The sequence below is a fragment of the Rattus norvegicus genome, chromosome 10 (genome assembly GCF_036323735.1).
Source record: "Rattus norvegicus strain BN/NHsdMcwi chromosome 10, GRCr8, whole genome shotgun sequence".
In the NCBI taxonomy this organism is placed as follows: domain Eukaryota; kingdom Metazoa; phylum Chordata; class Mammalia; order Rodentia; family Muridae; genus Rattus; species Rattus norvegicus.
This window is the reverse complement of record NC_086028.1, coordinates 51,113,916-51,137,286: the sequence shown is the minus strand read 5'-3', so window position 1 is coordinate 51,137,286 and position 23,371 is coordinate 51,113,916. Positions and strand designations below refer to the sequence as shown.

Genomic DNA, 23,371 nt, shown 5'->3' with positions numbered 1-23,371 from the left:
CCCCCACCCCCTTCCTTCCCCCTCCCCCGACATTCCCCTACATTGGGGGGTCTAGCCTTGGCAGGACCAAGGGTTTCCCCTTCCATTGGTGCCCAGCAAGGCCATCCTCTGCTACATACACAGCTGGAGCCATGGGTCAGTCCATGTATAGTCTTTGGGTAGTGGTTTATTCCCTGGGAGCTCTGGTTGGTTAGTATTGTTGTTCTTATGGGGTTACAAGCCCCTTCAGCTCTTTCAATCCTTTCTCTAATTCCTCCAACAGGGATCCTGTTCTCAGTTCAATGGTTTGCTGCTAGCATTCGCCTCTGTATTTGACATGCTCTGGCTGTGCCTCTCAGGAGACATCTATATCCTGTCAGGATGCACTTTTTAGCTTCATCCATCTTATCTAGTTTTGGTGGCTGTATATATATATACACACACACACACACACACACACACACATATATATATATATACATATGTATATGGTGGCTGTATATATATATATACACACACACATATATATATACATATATATATACATATATATACATATGGGCTGTATATATGTATGGGCTCTGAATGGCTGTTCCTTCAGTCATTGCTCCAAACCTTGCCTCCACATCCCCTCCTATGAATATTTTTGTTCCTTCTTTTAAGAAAGAGTGAAGCATTTGCACTTTGGTCATCCTTCTTCTTTAGTTTCATGTGGTCTGTGGATTGTATCTTGGGTAATTCGAGTTTTTGGGCTAATATCCACTTATCAGTGAGTGCATACCATATGTGTTTTTCTGTGGTTGGGTTATCTCACTCAGGATGATATTTTCTAGTTCCATCCATCTGCCTATGAATTTCATGAAATCATTGTTTTTGATAGCTGAGTAATATTCCATTGTGTAGATGTGCCACATTTTCTGTACCCATTCCTCTGCTGAAGGGCATCTGGGTTCTTTCCAGCTTCTGGCTATTATAAATAAGGCTGCTATGAACATAGTGGAGCATGTGTCTTTGTTGTATGTTGGAGCATCTCCTGGGTGTATGCTCAGTAGAGGCATAGCTGGGTCCTCAGGTAGTGCAATGTCCAACTTTCTGAGGAACCTCCAGAGTGATTTCCAGAGTGGTTGTACCAGTTTGCAATCCCACCAACAATGGAGGAGTGTTCCTCTTTCTCCACATCCTTGCTAGCATCGGTTGTCACCTGAGTTTTTGATCTAAGCTATTCTGACTGGTGTTAGGTGGAATCTCACGGTTGTTTTGATTTGCATTTCCCTGATGACTAAGGATGTTGAGTATTTCTTTAGGTACTTCTCAGCCATTTGGCATTCCTCAGCTGAGAATTCTTTGTTTAGCTCTGAACCTCATTTTTTTTTTTGCTGCAGTCTTTATACTAGTTCTTTCACTTCACTTTGGCATAGTCCTCAACTTTCTCTTTTCCTCTTTGATTTTTTTTCTCTTCCTGGATATTTTAGTATGGTGTTTTCTTCTCTTAGAATCACAATACTTATTTAATCATACAACCCTTTGGAAATACTGCTTTTGTGCTCCAAATGCCTTATTAGTCAGAGAAAGAGAGAGAGAGAGAGAGAGAGAGAGAGAGAGAGAGAGAGAGAGAGAGAGAGAATCTTCAAAGACTCAGCTTCCTCCAGCTATGCTATGGAGCATCTTTAGCTTTTGTTTTTAATCTCTCAGAAATTCAGTGATGGGCTTAACACAGACAGTCTTGGTTCTCTGGCCCAGGAGTCCTCTAGAATATTGATCTTCTTTTTAAATTTTGTAATTTAAATTCAGAGTCCCTTGCCCTTGTCAGAGGTTGTTAATGAAGCCCCAGCTGGAGTCTAATGCTGACGGCTGCTAACTTAGCCATACTAACTCTGAAACTTCACCACTCCGGATGCACTTTTTTCATCTAAATATTGAATGATGCAGCCCATTCTATACTGACTCTGGGCCTTCAAGAATAGAACTGTGAACCAGGCGACACAATGACCCAGTTGTACTCCAATTCCTCCTCCATGCCTGCATCCAGGAGTCCAGTCTGCTCTCCATCTTTCCTGAATGGGAAGATAGAGCTTGGATATTTGGCACCAGTGTCTCCTTCCATCAGGCATCAATTCAGACACAGAAAAAAACACAAGCTCCTGCACAGAGCATAATGAAGAATTACAAACAGTGCCTTAAATGTGAGGTTGAGTATAAGTCACTGGGTTTTGTTTCAATGTAATAAAACTATATTGGATAGCTTCGATGTGTTTGCTCTGGAATGAACACAAAATAAACATGCATACTCTTTAGGCATGTGGAAATGAGTTTAATAGGAGGGCAAGAGAAGGGTAAATCTAGCTGATAATGACAGAGCATACGTTTTACAATTAAATAAGTGAAAAGGAGAACTAATAAAATAGGTAAATATAGGCCAATAAATAACTCCTGGATACTTAAGCAGACAAGCCTGAGCCACACAGAATTCAGTGATGTATGGTTTTAAGACCTAAACACTTTGCTAGGTCTAAAGCAGAAAACAAAAGGGTGGAAGTAAAAAATTGAAGGGAATTAGAATGCACATGAAAGGGCCTTACAAACATAGATGTCATCCTTGGGAAAAAAATAGAAAAGGCATAAATGAAAAACATTATGACTCATATGCATGAAAAGTATTCTACTCCCTAAAAAAAATCAAGTTAAAACTGTAATATGTAGCTTTTAAAGTTGTCAAGTGTGTGTGTGTGTGTTTGTGTGTGTGTGTGTGTGTGTGTGTGTATGATAACTACATACATGAATGAGGTCCATGCCCAGTGCATGTTGCTTATGAGTTGTTGATACACAAACACCTATGCAAGGGTTTCCATCCCAACAGCAAATATGATCCCCAGGAGAGATGAGGCAATGAGGATCCCCAGTTTCTTATGCTGGTTATGATTGAGTCAGACATCTTCCAAAACTACTCCCAAGCACCAGCTCCATGCTAAGTTTAGTCAGATCCTAATTGTTCACCACTTTGAATATGAGGTATCTACTGTAGCATCTTTAATATAGGGCAGGGATGCAGAGGCACAAGATCCAATGTCAAATGGATCCTCTGATTCTTAGCCAAAAGTGTCATACCCAACACACTGTAGTGACAATTTTGGAATTTTGGTTTCTTCAAAAAACACAGAAGTATAAGAATGTGTTATTATTCGAATCCCAGAAGTGGGATATGGGGCTGCTTCAGAATGTCCACAGCAGCTGACTATGATTTGCCTTGTGCTCTAGCAGTGGAGTGATTTTGCCAGTTGCAGACAGTTTCTGTAATTTTTGTAACATTTGGAGTTCGGGGAACTTTTTAGAGGATATATAAATGCTAGATCCCCACTAAGTGGGGTTGGTGGTTGGTGGTTGTTTAGGGAGGTTGGTTGTAGATTGCTAGTAATCCTGATCAAAGAAGACACAAAAGGAAAGAAATTAGGTTCAGGGATTTTCATAGTTCCTCTCTCCTCTATCCTTGTTTCTCTATTATCTGGTGTTTGAGGACAAAACCAGGGAGATAAAGGGTGGGGAAAAGAAGAATCCACAAAAGTAGAAAGACCAGTTATATTGCACTCTTTCTGTCCAGGATCACCAACATTAGAATTCACTGACTTACACTATAAGTCAGTGAATACAACCCAGTGTGTTCTCACCCTCCAGCATTATGGAGAAGTTTTACTTGAAAAGAGCACAGATGGGCACCACCATTCTGAGCAGCTTTTTCCCCATTAAATTTCCTGAGCCATTTAAAAATTGCCTTGCTGTTTGGCTCAGCAACTTTACATCTAGGAAACTCACCCCAAGGAAATGAATAGAGATATAAACAAAATGTTATAACACATTATATGAGACTGGAGATATTGGAAACAGCCTAAGTATCCAATAGTAGGATAGTTCAGACAAACAAGTTATTGTATTTTTATTATCAATACAATATTGAAATTCTATATGGTGGTGTTACACCATCAAAGGCATAGTCGAGCAGATTGCTTAATGGCTTAGAGAAGTCATCACAATCTACTGCTAAGTGAAAAACTGGTCTCAGGACACTGTACCCAATGTTTAGGAGTTGGTTTGGTGGTAGAGCGCCACGCATCATTGTGAGGACTTGAGTTTAATCATCAGGACTTGGAACAAATAAACAAAACATTACGCTCAGTATGTAAGCTGCCCTTGAATTTTAAAAGCTACAGGATAGAAATGCATTGACATTTCAGATGTAATAACCAAATATATATTCACAGACATCTACACACACTAGTCTGCAAGCCCATAAAATTAATGTCAGTAGGATTTATTGCTAGACCATAGAATAGTGTGTTTTCCCTGTATTTTATATATTTTGTATAATGAGAAGCCATTAGGAGCCTTATATAAGATCCACGGCTAGTGGAGATTAATGGAAGGTTGAAATGAGAGTCTGGAGGAGGTTGCAGGTGTATCATTTGAAGAAGACTGCTTGGGTGGGTAGTGGTTTCCTTCAGAGGTGATGATCTAAGCCCAGAGGAGACCTGAAGTATTTTCCCAGGGCTGGAGTAGAGAAAGAGATACTTGGGGTGCTAAGATGTTAGAGGGGGGAATCCAGAAGCTAAGGAAGTGACATCTACAAATATCCATTGCTTGAACATCAGCATCCAGGAAGGGTTAGAAGACTGAGGCTCAGGTCTGAACTCACTGCTTTCTTCCTATTCTTTAACTGTGTTCTTATTCTTCATGAGACAAACACTTCTAGCCTTGTCTTCAAGGCTTCAGCCTTCTCTGATTATTTTCCTAATAGCAGGGTTTTAACTTTTCTTCTTTTTCATGGTTCCACTTTTACTCAAAGTCACACAAGGATGAGAAGGAGGACACTGAGGGAAAGGCAGATTCAGTGAGGGAGAAAAAAAATTCATCCAAGTCCCTCTCCAGTACCACAGCTCATGCCACCAGGCCTGCCAGCCTTCCCTGGCCATTTCTCCCACTCTCAATCAGTTCAATGGGGCCTCTGGCTTTATGTAAGCCATAACAATTTCAGTACACTTGAACAAGAAGATGATACCATGTTTGAGGGCAAACTGTGAAAGTTACCCAGAGTTCAATTATGCCTCCAGGAGAGGCTTTCATTTTCTCTCCAACCATCTCACCCTCTGTGCTTTTCACTGTGGACAGTGGACTTTGTGATACACCTCTGCTTACTCCTCTCCAGCTGTCACATCAACCGAATCCTGGAGTCCCCTCGAGGAAATGCCCTGCTAGTTGGTGTAGGTGGAAGTGGTAAGCAGAGTCTGACCAGGCTGGCAGCTTTTATCAGTTCCATGGATGTGTTTCAGATCACTCTTCGAAAAGGCTATCAAATCCCTGACTTCAAGGTGAGTTTGAACAGTGTAGAAGAAGACCCTTTGTCTTCCTTAGAGTTTTTATTGCTGTGAAGAGGTATTATGACCACGGCAACTCTTATAAAGGAAATCATTTAATTGGGCTCATAATTCAAAGGTTTAGTGTATTATCATGGTGGGAGGCATAGTGACACCCAGGCAGACATGGTACAGGAGGGATAGTTGAGAGTTCTACATCTAGATCAGTAGACACAAGGAACAGATAATCATACTAGGCCTGGCTTATGCATTTGAGAATTCAAAGTTCACCCCCAGTGACACACCTCTTCCAAAAAGGCCACACCTACTCCAAAAAGACCACACCTCCTTATAGTGCCACTCTGTATGACCGAACATTTAAACACATGAGTCTATTGGGATGGAGGTTGCACATTCCTATTTAAGCCACCAAATTTCACTTTCTGGTCCCCATAGGCTTATAGGCATAATATAATGCAAAAAAAATGCATTCAGTCCAAATTCAAAAGTCCCCATAGCCTTTAACAGTCTTAAACTTGTTTAAAAGTATGAAGTACACAGTCTCTTTTGAGATTCATGCAATTTCCTAACCATGGTGTCCAAAAAAATCAAAATAAAAAAGCAGACCACATACTTCCAACTTATAGTGGCACAAGATATACTTAATCATTCCAAAGGGGAACATAGTGAGGAAATACTGGACCGAAACAATACCAAAACCCAGCCGGACAAATCCAAACTCTGCATCTCCATAGTGACTGAGACCAAAGTTGCTCTTCAAATCTCCAACTCCTTTCAGTTTTGTTGACTGCAACACACTTTTTTCTCTTGGGCTGGTTCCACTCCCTACTTGCAGTTTTCCTTGGCAGGTATCCTAAAGCTCCGAGATCTCCAACATTTGGGCTCTTCAACACAATTCATAATTCACCTTCACATCTTCCCACAATTGCCTCTCTATTCCTCCATGCAGGGACACACCTGATACATCCCTGGCCTCAGCGGTTTTCCTTAGTCAAAAGAGGACCCTTTCTTTTATCCTTGACTCTAAAACTAGAACCATGTGACAGAAGATGTCAAATGCTATTGCTTGCTGGAGCTAGAGCATAGTCCCCTCATTCAATTATATATTCACTGGCTTTCTCTTTTTGACAGTTTCCTTTGCTGGAACCACCTGACTGATTTATAGACCAGACTTGTTTCAAACTCAGAGATCCACCTGCTTCTTCTACTGGAGTGTTGGGATTAAAGGGCTGTGCCATCACATCCAGCCCTAAACTATTCTTTAATTCCTTTTCACAAGTTGTAAGCTTAGCTGGGTGGGGTCTTGCCTGAAGTCACCATTCTCTTTATTCCATTTAACATAAGGCTTTTCTTTAACCTGTTTATCTCCTTGAACACAGAATTTAGCTTTATTCCATTTTCTTTATCCTCCTTTATCCTTGATATGTACATTTTGTACTTTTCTTTCTCAGCTGGCTCCTTTTCATTATAGATCTCCATAAGAGTAAACACTAATAACTATAAGACAAAGTCAATACTAGGCTGTTTTGAAATTTCCTCTTCCAATGCAATTTATCCAAAATTCTTCAATTCAGCCTCAGGAAGTTTCTTCAGACAAGGGCAAATCTTCACTAAAGTGTCACAAGAACAGTCTCTAGGCCACATAGTAATGGTCTTCTCTTGAGCTGGGCCTCCATAGTTCAGATTACCCTCAGGACCACTGTCTTCCATGTTTCTACTAGAATCACCCATTAAGTATGCTTAAAGCATTCCGCTGTTTTCCTAACTCAAATTTCCAAAGTCCACATTCCTCCAAACAAAAGTATGGTCAGGCCTGTCACAACAATACCCCACTCCTGGTATCCACTTCTCTCTTAGGATTTTTATTGCTGTGAAGAGACACCATAACAAACGAAACTCTTATGAAGGAAAACGTTTCATTGAGGCTGGCTTACAGTTCAGAGGTTTAGTCCATTATTGTCATGGTGGAAAGCACGAAGGAATATAGGCAAACATGGTACTGGAGAACTAGCTGAGAGTTCTACATCTCAATCAGCAGGCAGCAAGAAGAAACAGTTATACTACGCCTGCCTTGAGAATTTGAGCTGTCCCCCAGTGACATACTTTCTACAACAAGACCATACCTACTCCAACAAGGCCATACCTCTCCCATGACAAAGCATCCAAACACAACAGTCCATCGTGGGGTCATTTCTATTTAAACCACCAACACTCTGATTCTCTCCACATATAGTAGTCGCCAGCCACCTACAATCCTTTTCATTTTCCTTGGTTCTCCACATCTTCTACCCAGAACTTCCCATCAGTCATCCATGTTCCCTTTAGTTACTATGCTGGTAATATATGTGGTTCTTTTCTCACTTGACTCAGCATAAGGACAGGGTCTTTTCAAGAGTCAACATCTATGGGACCTCATCTTTTACATCAGTGTGACTTGGCTCTTATCTAGTCTGTTTCAAATTTAGGACATAGATTGTTAGCAGCTATTGTAGACTTGGGAAGGATTCAGAGAGTCTGTCCAAGTTTTATAAGAAATTCATATTGTAAAAGACAGGAATAACTACTGCCTCTGGGACCTTCCATATTTCCTGGTTTCAGGGTGTAGGCACATAGAAATCATAGTCTATGCTCTGGACAGTGAAGAAAAGTAGGATACACAACTTTTAAAGGTCACGTATCCAGCAGTCTCTTGAATCTACAGCCACAGTCATGTCACTATAGAAAGTTATGGTGTAAATCCCATCAGGAACTGCCTTTAGTATTCTTGAGAGAACTCCAGCCAGCCCTGATCCAGACCCTACCCACCTGACCTCATCATCTCTCAAGCAGTGATAAGAGCAGATGTTCTCTTCTGTTTTGAAGTCACAGCCCTTTGTCAACACTGGCTGCATACAAGGTCATAATCAGGCTCAAGTTTGGTCTTTCTTTGTATTTCTAAAGACCAAGCCAGTAGGTGGGAAACAGGCATTTGCAGAACAGTGTAATGCTAAATCTTGGCTATAGATCAGAATCCCTGGGAATTTTCCAATAATGCTGATGCCTGCCTCCCTTCCAGAGCTGTTCAGATTTAACTCACATGGGGAAACCACCTTGGTACTGGGACTGCTCAAAGCATCCTCTGGGTGATCCTAATGAAAATTGAGAAATGTGTCTTAGATCAGTCTGCAAAAGTGGGGGATAAGAACCATTAATTCAAAAAGAAGTCAGTTGCCTTTGACATGTTACTTGTAAACTATAGTAAATGCTATAATAAAAAAATGTTTGAGGCTTATCACTTTGTAAGAGTTATAGAAAAGGAGCCAAGACTGGATACACTGGCCAAATTCACGACTTAGCGTCCCAGCTTCAGATTTCGTCTATCTCCAGTGTTGACTGGGCTTCCTGTGGGTAGTTTCATGTCTACACCTATGACTATGTTGTCCAGCACATTTTTTTTCAATCAACATCTGTCTCTGGAGCCAGTCATAAGAGTACAAAGCATTGCTGATATGGGATGTATTCATTCCCATACAGGTAGCCCCTATACATAACTTTTCTGATAGCTTACCCTCTGGAACAAGTCATTTCCTCCCTTGATACCATTAGTCAAACAGATGAGTAAGACCCTCATCTGGCCATTGGGAGGGATCACCTCGGTTAACTTTCTATAGGCGCTCAGCAGCAGTGTATGAGCATCTGTAGTTGTACGAATTAAGAACCCCACTATGTGATCCTTACTCACCTCCATCGAACCAATGCCTAGAAACATGGCCTATTTCCCTTCCTCTTGCTGAAAAGTAGTGCTCCTCCTGGCCTCACACGGTCATCTTACTTTATTTCCAACTGAAGTAACTAAGAAAATGGTTCCTTCCTGGTGCACTGAAGCTCCCGGAAGGGGCGGCACAGGTCTTCCTGGTTGCTGCCGCTGCAGAGAGCCCCTGGGCAGCACCCCACGAGCGAACCTGAGCCTCGGGACCACAGGTAAGACCAAATTTTCTGCTGCAAGAAAGCTGCCTGGTGAACTCAAGACACAGGCCCACAAGAACAGCTGAAGACCTGTAGAGAGGAAAAACTACACGCCGGAAAGCAGAACACACTGTCCCCATAACTGACTGAAAGAGAGGAAAACAGGTCTACAGCACTCCTGACACACAGGCTTATAGGTCAGTCTAGCCACTGTCAGAAATAGCAGAACAAAGTAACACTAGAGATAATCTGATGGCGAGAGGCAAGCGCAGGAACCCAAGCAACAGAAACCAAGACTGCATGCCATCATCGGAGCCCAATTCTCCCGCCAAAACAAACATGGAATATCCAAACACACCAGAAAAGCAAGATCTAGTTTCAAAATCATATTTGATCATGATGCTGGAGGACTTCAAGAAAGACATGAACACACTTAGGGAAACACAGGAAATCATTAATAAACAAGTAGAGGCCTACAGAGAGGAATGGCAAAAATCCCTGAAAGAATTCCAGGAAAACACAATCAAACAGATGAAGGAATTAAAAATGGAAATAGAAGCAATCAAGAAAGAACACATGGAAACAACCCTGGATATAGAAAACCAAAAGAAGAGACAAGGAGCTGTAGATACAAGCTTCACCAACAGAATACAAGAGATGGAAGAGAGAATCTCAGGAGCAGAAGATTCCATAGAAATCATTGACTCAACTGTCAAAGATAATGTAAAGCGGAAAAAGCTACTGGTCCAAAACATACAGGAAATCCAGGACTAATTAGAAGATCAAACCTAAGGATAATAGGTATAGAAGAGAGTGAAGACTCCCAGCTCAAAGGACCAGTAAATATCTTCAACAAAATCATAGAAGAAAACTTCCCTAACCTAAAAAAAGAGATACCCATAGGCATACAAGAAGCCTACAGAACTCCAAATAGATTGGACCAGAAAAGAAACACCTCCCGTCACATAATTGTCAAAACACCAAACGCACAAAATAAAGAAAGAATATTAAAAGCAGTAAGGGAAAAAGGTCAAGTAACATATAAAGGGAGACCTATCAGAATCACACCAGACTTCTCGCCAGAAACTATGAAGGCCAGAAGATCCTGGACTGACGTCATACAGACCCTAAGAGAACACAAATGCCAGCCCAGGTTACTGTATCCAGCAAAACTCTCAATTAACATTGATGGAGAAACCAAGATATTCCATGACAAAACCAAATTTACACAATATCTTTCTACAAATCCAGCACTACAAAGGATAATAAATGGTAAAGCCCAACATAAGGAGGCAAGCTATACCCTAGAAGAAGCAAGAAACTAATCGTCTTGGCAACAAAACAAAGAGAATGAAAGCACACAAACATAACCTCACATCCAAATATGAATATAAAGGGAAACAATAATCACTATTCCTTAATATCTCTCAATATCAATGGCCTCAACTCCCCAATAAAAAGACATAGATTAACAAACTGGATACGCAACGAGGACCCTGCATTCTGCTGCCTACAGGAAACACACCTCAGAGACAAAGACAGACACTACCTCAGAGTGAAAGGCTGGAAAACAACTTTCCAAGCAAATGGTCAGAAGAAGCAAGCTGGAGTAGCCATTCTAATATCAAATAAAATCAATTTCCAACTAAAAGTCATCAAAAAAGATAAGGAAGGACACTTCATATTCATCAAAGGAAAAATCCACCAAGATGAACTCTCAATCCTAAATATCTATGCCCCAAATACAAGGGCACCTACATACGTAAAAGAAACCTTACTAAAGCTCAAAACACACATTGCACCTCACACAATAATAGTGGGAGATTTCAACACCCCACTCTCATCAATGGACAGATCATGGAAACAGAAATTAAACAGTGATGTCGACAGACTAAGAGAAGTCATGAGCCAAATGGACTTAACGGATATTTATAGAACATTCTATCCTAAAGCAAAAGGATATACCTTCTTCTCAGCTCCTCATGGTACTTTCTCCAAAATTGACCATATAATTGGTCAAAAAACGGGCCTCAACAGGTACAGAAAGATAGAAATAATCCCATGCGTGCTATCGGACCACCACGGCCTAAAACTGGTCTTCAATAACAATAAGGGAAGAATGCCCACATATACGTGGAAATTGAACAATGCTCTACTCAATGATAACCTGGTCAAGGAAGAAATAAAGAAAGAAATTAAAAACTTTTTAGAATTTAATGAAAATGAAGATACAACATACTCAAACTTATGGGACACAATGAAAGCTGTGCTAAGAGGAAAACTCATAGCGCTGAGTGCCTGCAGAAAGAAACAGGAAAGAGCATATGTCAGCAGCTTGACAGCACACCTAAAAGCTCTAGAACAAAAAGAAGCAAATACACCCAGGAGGAGTAGAAGGCAGGAAATAATCAAACTCAGAGCTGAAATCAACCAAGAAGAAACAAAAAGGACCATAGAAAGAATCAACAGGACCAAAAGTTGGTTCTTTGAGAAAATCAACAAGATAGATAAACCCTTAGCCAGACTAACGAGAGGACACAGAGAGTGCGTCCAAATTAACAAAATCAGAAATGAAAAGGGAGACATAACTACAGATTCAGAGGAAATTCAAAAAATCATCAGATCTTACTATAAAAACCTATATTCAACAAAATTTGAAAATCTTCAGGAAATGGACTATTTCCTAGACAGATACCAGGTATCAAAGTTAAATCAGGAACAGATAAACCAGTTAAACAACCCCATAACTCCTAAGGAAATAGAAGCAGTCATTAAAGGTCTCCCAACCAAAAAGAGCCCAGGTCCAGATGGGTTTAGTGCAGAATTCTATCAAACCTTCATAGAAGACCTCATACCAATATTATCCAAACTATTCCACAAAATTGAAACAGATGGAGCCCTACCGAATTCCTTCTACGAATCTACAATTACTCTTATACCTAAACCACACAAAGACACAACAAAGAAAGAGAACTTCAGACCAATTTCCCTTATGAATATCGACGCAAAAATACTCAATAAAATTCTGGCAAACCGAATTCAAGAGCACATCAAAACAATCATCCACCATGATCAAGTAGGCTTCATCCCAGGCATGCAGGGATGGTTTAATATACGGAAAACCATCAACGTGATCCATTATATAAACAAACTGAAAGAACAGAACCACATGATCATTTCATTAGATGCTGAGAAAGCATTTGACAAAATTCAACACCCCTTCATGATAAAAGTCCTGGAAAGAATAGGAATTCAAGGCCCATACCTAAACATAGTAAAAGCAATATACAGCAAACCAGTTGCTAACATTAAACTAAATGGAGAGAAACTTGAAGCAATCCCACTAAAATCAGGGACTAGACAAGGCTGCCCACTCTCTCCCTACTTATTCAATATAGTTCTTGAAGTTCTAGCCAGAGCAATCAGACAACAAAAGGAGATCAAAGGGATACAGATCGGAAAAGAAGAGGTCAAAATATCACTATTTGCAGATGACATGATAGTATATTTAAGTGATCCCAAAAGTTCCACCAGAGAACTACTAAAGCTGATAAACAACTTCAGCAAAGTGGCTGGGTATAAAATTAACTCAGATAAATCAGTTGCCTTCCTCTATACAAAAGAGAAACAAGCCGAGAAAGAAATTAGGGAAACGACACCCTTCATAATAGACCCAAATAATATAAAGTACCTCGGTGTGACTTTAACCAAGCAAGTAAAAGATCTGTACAATAAGAACTTCAAGACACTGAAGAAAGAAATTGAAGAAGACCTCAGAAGATGGAAAGATCTCCCATGCTCATGGATTGGCAGGATTAATATAGTAAAAATGGCCATTTTACCAAAAGCAATCTACAGATTCAATGCAATCCCCATCAAAATACCAATCCAATTCTTCAAAGAGTTAGACAGAACAATTTGCAAATTCATCTGGAATAACAAAAAACCCAGGATAGCTAAAGCTATCCTCAACAATAAAAGGACTTCAGGGGGAATCACTATCCCTGAACTCAAGCAGTATTACAGAGCAATAGTGATAAAAACTGCATGGTATTGGTACAGAGACAGACAGATAGACCAATGGAATAGAATTGAAGACCCAGAAATGAACCCACACACCTATGGTCACTTGATTTTTGACAAAGGAGCCAAAACCATCCAATGGAAAAAAGATAGCATTTTCAGCAAATGGTGCTGGTTCAACTGGAGGTCAACATGTAGAAGAATGCAGATCGATCCATGCTTATCACCCTGTACAAAGCTTAAGTCGAAGTGGATCAAGGACCTCCACATCAAACCAGACACACTCAAACTAATAGAAGAAAAACTAGGGAAGCATCTGGAACACATGGGCACTGGAAAAAATTTCCTGAACAAAACACCAATGGCTTATGCTCTAAGATCAAGAATTGACAAATGGGATCTCATAAAACTGCAAAGCTTCTGTAAGGCAAAGGACACTGTGGTTAGGACAAAACGGCAACCAACAGATTGGGAAAAGATCTTTACCAACCCTACAACAGATAGAGGCCTTATATCCCAAATATACAAAGAACTCAAGAAGTTAGACCGCAGGGAAACAAATAACCCTATTAAAAAATGGGGTTCAGAGCTAAACAAAGAATTCACAGCTGAGGAATGCCGAATGGCTGAGAAACACCTAAAGAAATGTTCAACATCTTTAGTCATAAGGGAAATGCAAATCAAAACAACCCTGAGATTTCACCTCACACCAGTGCGATTGGCTAAGATCAAAAACTCAGGTGACAGCAGATGCTGGCGAGGTTGTGGAGAAAGAGGAACACTCCTCCATTGTTGGTGGGATTGCAGACTGGTAAAACCATTCTGGAAATCAGTCTGGAGGTTCCTCAGAAAATTGGACATTGAACTGCCTGAGGATCCAGCTATACCTCTCTTGGGCATATACCCAAAAGATGCCTCAACATATAAAAGAGACACGTGCTCCACTATGTTCATCGCAGCCTTATTTATAATAGCCAGAAAATGGAAAGAACCCAGATGCCCTTCAACAGAGGAATGGATACAGAAAATGTGGTACATCTACACAATGGAATACTACTCAGCTATCAAAAACAACGACTTTATGAAATTCGTAGGCAAATGGTTGGAACTGGAAAATATCATCCTGAGTGAACTAACCCAATCACAGAAAGACATACATGGTATGCACTCATTGATAAGTGGCTATTAGCCCAAATGCTTGAATTACCCTAGATCCCTAGAACAAACGAAACTCAAGACGGATGATCAAAATGTGAATGCTTCACTCCTTCTTTAAATGAGGAAAAAGAATACCCTTGGCAGGGAAGGGAGAGGCAAAGATTAAAACAGAGACTGAAGGAACACCCATTCAGAGCCTGTCCCACATTTGGCCCATACATATACAGCCACCCAATTGGACTAGATGGATGAAGCAAAGAAGTGCAGACCGACAGGAGCCGGATGTAGATCGCTCCTGAGAGACACAGCCAGAATACAGCAAATACAGAGGCGAATGCCAGCAGCAAACCACTGAACTGAGAATAGGTCCCCTATTGAAGGAATCAGAGAAAGAACTGGAAGAGCTTGAAGGGGCTCGAGACCCCAAAAGTACAACAATGCCAAGCAACCAGAGCTTCCAGGGACTAAGCCACTACCTAAAGACTATACATGGACTGACCCTGGACTCTGACCCCATAGGTAGCAATGAATATCCTAGTAAGAGCACCAGTGGAAGGGGAAGCCCTGGGTCCTGCTAAGACTGAACCCCCAGTGAACTAGTCTATGGGGGGAGGGCGGCAATGGTGGGAGGGTTGGGAGGGGAACACCCATAAGGAAGGGGAGGGGGGAGGGGGATGTTTGCCCGGAAACCGGGAAAGGGAATAACACTCGAAATGTATATAAGAAATACTCAAGTTAATAAAAAAAAAAAAAAAAAGAAATACTCAAGTTAATAAAAAAAAAGGGGGGGGGAATATTCATAAGAGGGGATATGGAAGCAAAGTTTAGAGCAGTAACTCAAGGAATGGCATATATATATATATATATATATATATATATATATATATATATATATATATATATACAGCCACCAAAGCTAGATAAGATTGATGAAGCTAAAAAATGCATGTGGAAAGGGACTGGATATAGATCTCTCCTGAGAGACACACCCAGATCACGTCCAATACAGAGGTCAATGCTAGCAGGAAACCAGCGAACTGAGAATAGGACCCCCTTGGGGGGAATTAGAGGAAGTATTGAAAAAGTTGAAGGAGCTTGCAACTCCATAAAAACAACAATGCCAACCAACCAGAGCTTCCAGGGACTAAACTACTACTGAAAGGCTGACCCAGGGCTCCAACTGCATATGTAGCAGAGAATAGCCTGGTTGGGGCACCAGTGGAAGGGAAAGCCCTTGGTCTTGCCAAGGTTGGCCCCCCAGTGCAGGGGAATATGGGGGAGGGAACAAAAAAAAAAAAAAAAAGAAAATGGTTCCTTTCCTAAAGAATGAGTTGTCCATCTCTTCTGAGGGATCTCTGACCCTGATGATCTTGCAGGTGGACCTGGCCAGCCTCTGTTTGAAAGCTGGGGTAAAAAATCTCAGTACCGTGTTCCTGATGACTGATGCCCATGTGGCTGATGAGAGGTTCCTGGTGCTCATCAATGATCTCCTGGCATCTGGTAAGGAAGTCTTTACCCTTGAATACCTCTAACGAAGTGAGAGTCGTCGAAAGGTAGAGGAGTGGTCTGACATCAGGAAAGTCAGGCCATAGCTAAAGAACATTAACACAGTGAAGGCTGATTTGCTGAAGTCTTTGCCAAGGCCGCTGCAGCTTACAGTCATGCTGGTTCTTTTCCTTTTTTTTTTTTTTTTTTTTTTTTTTTCGGAGCTGGGGACCGAACCCAGGGCCTTGCGCTTGCTAGGCAAGCGCTCTACCACTGAGCTAAATCCCCACCCCCTATCATGCTGGTTCTTAAAGTCTCTTTTCATTGTAGACTGAGCAGTAATTTTGAGAATCTTTGTTGGACTGGATCTGATCAGTGGAAGAAGGGTGTGTAAGAGTCTGAGAATTTGCTAAATTCAGAGAACAGATGATATTTCCTCAGAATCCCCATGAGAAAGAGAAAGGGGAGCGCATATAGGTCTTGAGCTTGGTTGGGTACTAAGAGAAGACAGAGGGAGAGAAGATGTGCTGATACCCCAGGGTAAGATCAAGTCACCAGCCAAGGGTCCAGCAAGGATTCGGAATCTTGATGAAAAAAAAGAGAGAAGCAGCAGCAGCAGATGTAGAATTTCTCTATGTAACTGTTCTCAGACTCCACTGAAGTCCACATGCATTGCCAAGTACACCACAAAGGAGGAAGCAAAAAACGCAGTTCTTGCTGCTTTGTAGTTCTTACTTATGCATGAATTCACAAGTAGCATAAGTTCTTCTAAAAATGTATGTTTAAAGCCGTGTACACAGTCATGTGAAAAAATAAAGCACACAAACAACCCAAATGTAATTAATAACTTCTGCATATGATAATAGGTTATGCATTTACATGAATATGTCAATCAAAGATAATATGCTTTCCTGGATCTTACACCAAGCATATGTGTAAAATACCCTTTCTCTGGGTCAGTATACAGATGTCCGTAAGCAAAATCCCCATGTCACTTCCCTGTACTTCAGAAGCCCATTCCTCCAGACCACCCCTGCTCTGTTTCATATTCTGTAGTCTAAGGAGTATGATCGCAGGATTTCTCTCCACCATCTCTCCTATATCACAAGGGTTATATTTCAGGACGATGTCACTGTTTCAGAGTCGTTGGCATTTAGCATTGCCCCTCATGGCATTTGACCGTCATTCCATGAAGAGCCCCTGACTCCTGGCCCAGAACATGCACGAACAGGTTCTGTGATGGCTTGTTTCTAGGGAGCACCTCTGCCCTGGATTCCTCCCTGTGCTGCCTCCTAGAACAACCCTGAGCCTACACTTAACCCTGAGCCTACACTTACATCTTTCCCATTTGATTTTGTCTAAACTAACTTTATATCCAAGAGTTTTCCTGGAAACTCTTACACTTGTTCTCCTCCAATAACAAATGTTTCCATTCTTACTTGCCATCTTTAACATTTTATCAATGTATTTAATCTACACTATCACCACACCTTTGTGTGATTTTATTATATGAGACAGGGATCCAGTTCTCCTCCCACACTAAAACTATCTTATATTTTGGTTGTGAGCCTAGCCTTTAAAGGCTGAGCCATCTCCCCAGCCCACACTAAAGCGATCTTAAAGCCTAATTCTGAAACAACTGAAAGAGTAAAACAGAGCTTTCAAAATGTACAGCTTTGGAGATGTCAGACATGGTGCCTGCCCCAGCCTGGATTTCACTTGGCACCACTAGAGCCAGGTCACCTTCTCCAACATTGATTTTAGCCCATTGAAGTTTCATTCCTCAGTGATGTATCTTTAATTTATTTCATTTAAAAGACAGTTCTGTTGAAGTGCAGACCAATTTCTGAAGTCTCACCCAATAAAATGTAAGCCTGCTGGTGCGGCTTTCCGTTCAGGGTGCAGATTTTCCCAAAGTCATGATTCACACATGCGTGTTTAAGTAGGGCAGCAGGTTAGATAATGCTCTCCCTTTTAAATTAGCAACCTTAGTAGAGAGGATTAGGGCATATCTTCTACTTTTCACTTTCGAGTAAATAATTTCAGACTGGGAAGCCACTGGATAAAAGTCCAACCAAGAACATGGGGGTCCTAAAATATCTCTCAGAAATGCTTCAGTTCTGTGGGGTTGTCTGATCACTTGGTTGTTGGAACTCACAGTGAAAGGAGGAAACTATACCTTGTGGTCTAAAGTCAGAAAGGCTGGGTTCTAGAAAAAAAGGGAGAATTCTACCACAGTGGAAGGCTGGGTTGTGAATGCCCTTCCTGGACCTGATGCCTTGGGCGCTCCTGCTAATGACTCAGTGCGCAGTAGTTATCTACAAGTCAGATGGGCTATAAATGTATGTGTGTACCACTGATGCTACCCTCCCCCAAAAGTGTGCCCCATAGAGCCAGTGACCTCATGCTGTAGGCTACAGTGTTTCCTCCTGTGCACTTTCATTTGTTAGTATTACAACATCGCTGTCAAATCAAGCCACGATGACAATACCGACCCCCCCCCCAAAAAGAACAAAAGAAAATCGCCTAAATGATCAGCCTCTGGTTCTCCTCTGTGTTCTAGACTCTATGTCAGTGATTCCCTCCCAGTGTTGGCCCTTCCTTTAAAATCTCTATCCACAAATGCTGTTTTCTCTCCGCCCATCTCTGAATCCATATCTTTCCTATCCAGACCACCCAATTGGTTAATGTTTGCTATGACAAATTATGACACTTCTTAACTATGTCCTTCTATCCCAGGCAGCCCCCTGGTATTATAGTTGAGGCATGGCCTGTCTAAACCGTGATCCTGTATGAATCCCTGACTGGGTACAGTATGCAACCTGAAGCCCCTAGGTACAGGGAAACAGTCTTTCTGCTGCCCCTTCTCCCATTGCTACCAACACTGCTGAATTATGGGTTTCCAAGCTTTCTCCAGACATCCTGGTCTTCACTGTTCCTTCTGAAGTATATACTCTTCACCCAATATCTGAAGACTCAAGTGACTTATTGGTAATATGCCTTTCCTTTACCATTCTATGTTCAGGACTATGAGTGGCCTTGTCTACTTGAAAGATCAGTGGCTACACCATTCCCACTGTATTAACACAAGATTGTAATTTTAAGGACACGAAAACTATGCTAGCAGTTGTTTGTTAATTTTACAGTGTGAAATAATCCAGGGACACAAAAACATAATGATTAAATACCTACTATCCAGTTTAGGAAGGAAAGCTAACAAAACTAGAGCCACTGCAAAATTTTATTTCAGTTTTCTTCTTAGTCCTTAATGCCTCTTAGGTCTTAAACAGCATTCTGGGAGGTCTCTTTAAACTGAGGTATACAATACTCTGTGGGTAATACCATGAGGATGGTGTGTCATATGAGATAGTAGATATTACCATAGGATAGTATGTTTTGGTAAGTCTTCATGCCAAAGATAGTGAGAAACATGGGTACCAAAATAGCCATCACAATCCCCAGATTTTTCTTCTGGGGACAAAGGAAGCAGTTTTGGTTTTGTTTATTTGTTTGTTTTTATTATTGTTGTTGTTGTTTAACCATAGGATCTAGGTGGGGTCATAGCTGAGAATCGAGTGTTATACTGAATAAAGCACTTCCCTTTCATCCCAAGCTCCAAATGACTGAACCATACCAAGGTATCAGAGTGCTACCAAAACATGCCAATTGCATTTTGCTAATGTGGTTTACAAGATACTATAGCATTTAGCCTGTAAATGCCTGCAGGTAGACATGGAGATGTCAAACTTTAGGCCCTACTAGCACAGTTTTGAGATGTTTAAAGAGCTTCTGCCTTTATACAGATCACAAAATTCCCTAAGGCAGCTCTTATCAAATCACACACTGATACATATCACAGGCTAAATGACACGAATGTTCTCAGAAAAACTAGAGGGATGCATCTGAAAATGGGAACATTGCTCACATTTCAGATGCCACTAGATATTCCATCCAGTGATCTTATAGGTTCCCAGGATCTTGAGAAAACCATGGTGAACGGATGAACCTGGATGAGTTTCAAAATGCCCCCAGAGCTCTAGGCATCTTGCCGCTAAGGATATTCCATAAGTTCAGAGGAGCAAACATTGTCTACAGGGCAGAAAGAAAATACTGCAGGCTTTTCGGGTCACCTGGTCTCTGTCGTAGCCACTCAAGTCTGTCACTTAAGTATAAAAATAAGCATAAACAATATGTAACTATAAGAATATGGCTGAACATAATGATTCATGAACAATAAAATTCTGAACTTCCCATAACTTTTGTGTGCCACTAAATATTGCTTTATTTCCAACATAAAGGATTATCTAAAAACGTTCATTTCTCAGCTTGTAGGGCACACCAAAAAGAGGCAGCGAACAAATTTAGCCTGCAGGCCATTGTTCTTCTTCTCAGTATGCAGCATTTTTTAGAGAAACATCAAAAGTACATCAACTCTGCATCTTTCAAATGAAGGAAAGGTGAAAAGGATGTGAACTAGTCAATTACAAATGTCTTAGATCAAGGGGAAGCTATACCCTACCTGAAGGGCTGTGCCATACTCACACACAAGGAGGTGCAGGGGAGCACACAGTGTGGCACAAGCCAGCTCCATCTGTCTAACAAAACAACACAAGCTGCGCCCTGAACCCCAACACTCCCAGCACACTAAATACCCTTTTCTTTTCCTAGCAGTTTTCTCTGCTCCTCTTTTTTTATCAAGAGAGCTGAAATATATTACTTCATTTGGAAGTCCGTAATTTTGACAAAAGATAGCACAAGGTATTTATCAGTATAACTACTTTTTTAGATTTATTTTTTACTTTGGTTTTTATGTATTTTTTTATTTTTTATGTTTGTTTCACCTGCACATGTGATTGTGCACCACATGTGTGCCTGCTGCCTGTGGAGACCAAAAGAGATTGCTAGATGCCTTGAAACTGGAGTTAGGTAGTACGAGCTACCATAGCTGCTGGGGGGTCAAACCCTGATCCTCTCTGAAAGAGCAGCCAATGGTCTTAACTAGTGAGCCATCTCTTCAGTCCTGGTTCGATCTTTTACATAATTTATGCTGTCATAAAAGTCCTATCTGGGTTAGTGACATTAGCCAAGTTTCCTCCAGGTGTGGTAGAAGTTCAAGGACGTGCTCTAGCTCAGATCATAATTCTAGGCATGCTAGTATTGGAGACCATTGGCTAAACTACCCACTTGGAGACCTCAAGTCCTCATAATTGGAAATGGACAGGGTGACCCTAAGAATTCCTTTCATCTCTGCCACTTCTGCAGCATTAGAGTTGACATGCTGGTTTCGGAGAAGAAACAAAAGCTCATAAGAGCTAAGGACCTAAGGGAATCTTGTGGACAGTTCTGGGTCCAGATAGCACTGTGCAGACCTTATGGTTTGATCCAGCAATGCGCCCGTGATATTCCCTAAGCCCTCGCATGAGGAGGCTCTTTTAACTCTTCTCAGGTCGTCTTCTGCTTCCCTCATTCTTCCATCTCTCACACTCATTTCGCTAAGACTGAGCTACGTCATTGAGCAAGAAACTCAAGTCTCCCCAGGGGCCTCACAGAGTCTGAGTTTCTCTGCAGTGTGCCCCTGGCCTTCATCGTTTCTCTTCTACCCCTCCAAGGTCAGCCCTTCCCTTAAGCAGGATCCAACCCAAGTCAGAATTTTTCTCTGTCCCGTATCTTCTTTCAATTTTGGCCTCACTTGCTTCCTGGCTTTTAAACGGGTCTAAACCTGCCCCTTCTTATCTAAATATATACATTTTCCCCTCTCTGACGTGAAATTCAAACATGTCTTAGATCCTTCTCCCAGACTGAATTATCCAAAGAATAAAATTCACAGTATTCACAGTATCAGCCTCACGTTGACTGTTTTCTTTACAAAATATTTTGAACATTCAAAAACATGGGGTAAAAAACAATCTTGGGATTGGAAATGATATTGAAAGATTAAAACTTTCCCCTGTGTGTATGAGTGCTGGCTGATTATATGCACTTCAACTTTACCAAATAAGAGTAGTTATGCTAATTGGCAGTCCAGCTGTGGGGGCTCTATGATATTCCCTACATCTATTCCTCCCACCTTTAACGACTCTCCATTTATCTGACACTAGGTTGTCAGTGAACAAACAAAATCTCGTTTTCCTTTCCCATTGTGCAAAGGACTTTGAACCATACACAACTCAAGGTATTTATTTAAGAGATTAAATAAAGAGGGTAAAAGCACTTGCGGCCAAACCTAATGACCCATTTCATTATGTGGAACCCACACAGTGAGAGGGAGTTCATTCCTTTAAGTTACCCTCTGACCTCCACCTGCTCTAAATATTTATTGGACCCTCCACCTCTGCAGGACGTGTTATATGCTTAGTTTCCTGTTGGCCCTTAGACTGATGTTTCTTATGGGTTTGTAGATGTTCTTTCTATACTTTGGATACTAACCTCTCCTTATTGTACGGGTGGTAAATGCCATTTCAAAGTCCTGTATTCATCATACCAACTTAGCTGGAACATCATAAAATTAAACTGTATTTTTAATGTCTTAGCTTTCTCATTCTCTGATTCAGAGGTTCTGTCCTACCCCAATACCTATATTTTAATGTCTAAATTGCTCCTGTCTTGCCTTTTTGTATTTATGTTTTTAATCTACCTGGAATTTATTTTCACATTGTAATCTAACTGCTCTGCTGTGTTGATACTGAATTATCCAAGCATCTTTATTTATTAGTCTCTCTCATTGCATGTCAATCTTCAATATTAGATTCTGTTGCTGTTTCTTTTATCTGAGTTGCCTCATAAATACATCGCTTTTATTACGTTAATTTACCCCAGGACCAATTTCACATTGCTTTAACAGTCTTGGCTTTACAGGGAGATTTGGCTTCTTACAGGGTGACAACCTCCTTCTAGTTCTTCTCTCCTCTTTAGAGTCTTTCTTCGGATATCTCATTTAGGATCAATTTTTGCATAGGTTTTTGTCTCTGTGTCAGGTGTGGGACTTACTGTATCACACCCGTGAGCATATGTCTCTCTTTTTCTACTAGGATTTCACTTCATTTCTTCCACAACACCTTGTCTCAGGCTTAAGACCTTGCACTTTTCACATATTCACTACTTAGCTGCCTGCAGTTGTGTTGCTATTCCAAATGATAACTTTTAAATTATCTTTCTCTTTTGCTGGATAACAAAAACCACAATTTATTTTATCACGTTGTCTTTGTATACAGTAAGGCTGGCTGGCGTTAAACACTCTTGTAAGTTTTAATTATTGGTGCAAACATTTTCTTAGATTTTCTCTGTATAAAACTGGATTTCAAGTGATAATATTTACATTGCTTTAATTATCTTTATACGTGCCTCTGGTTTTATTGGTTTTTTTAATTTTTGCACAGTCTGAAACAGCCTGTGTGATGTTAAATGGAAACATGTCAGCA

The 23,371-nt window shown here is 40.9% G+C and overlaps 1 protein-coding gene across 16 annotated transcripts in view; it reads left to right on the top strand.

The window, feature by feature from the left end:
• Nucleotides 1–23,371, top strand: part of Dnah9 (dynein, axonemal, heavy chain 9) — a 367,182-nt gene that overhangs the window by 226,691 nt on the left and 117,120 nt on the right. For all 16 annotated transcript variants that reach the window (XR_005490291.2, XR_005490292.2, XR_005490293.2 and 13 more), the window contains 2 exons: nucleotides 5,174–5,336; nucleotides 15,845–15,968. Coding sequence is in view for 13 of the 16 variants with exons in the window: in NM_001427097.1 (NP_001414026.1) it covers nucleotides 5,174–5,336; nucleotides 15,845–15,968 (287 nt within the window). In the remaining 3 variants the exon portion in view is untranslated. The remainder of the gene's footprint in view (nucleotides 1–5,173; nucleotides 5,337–15,844; nucleotides 15,969–23,371) is intronic.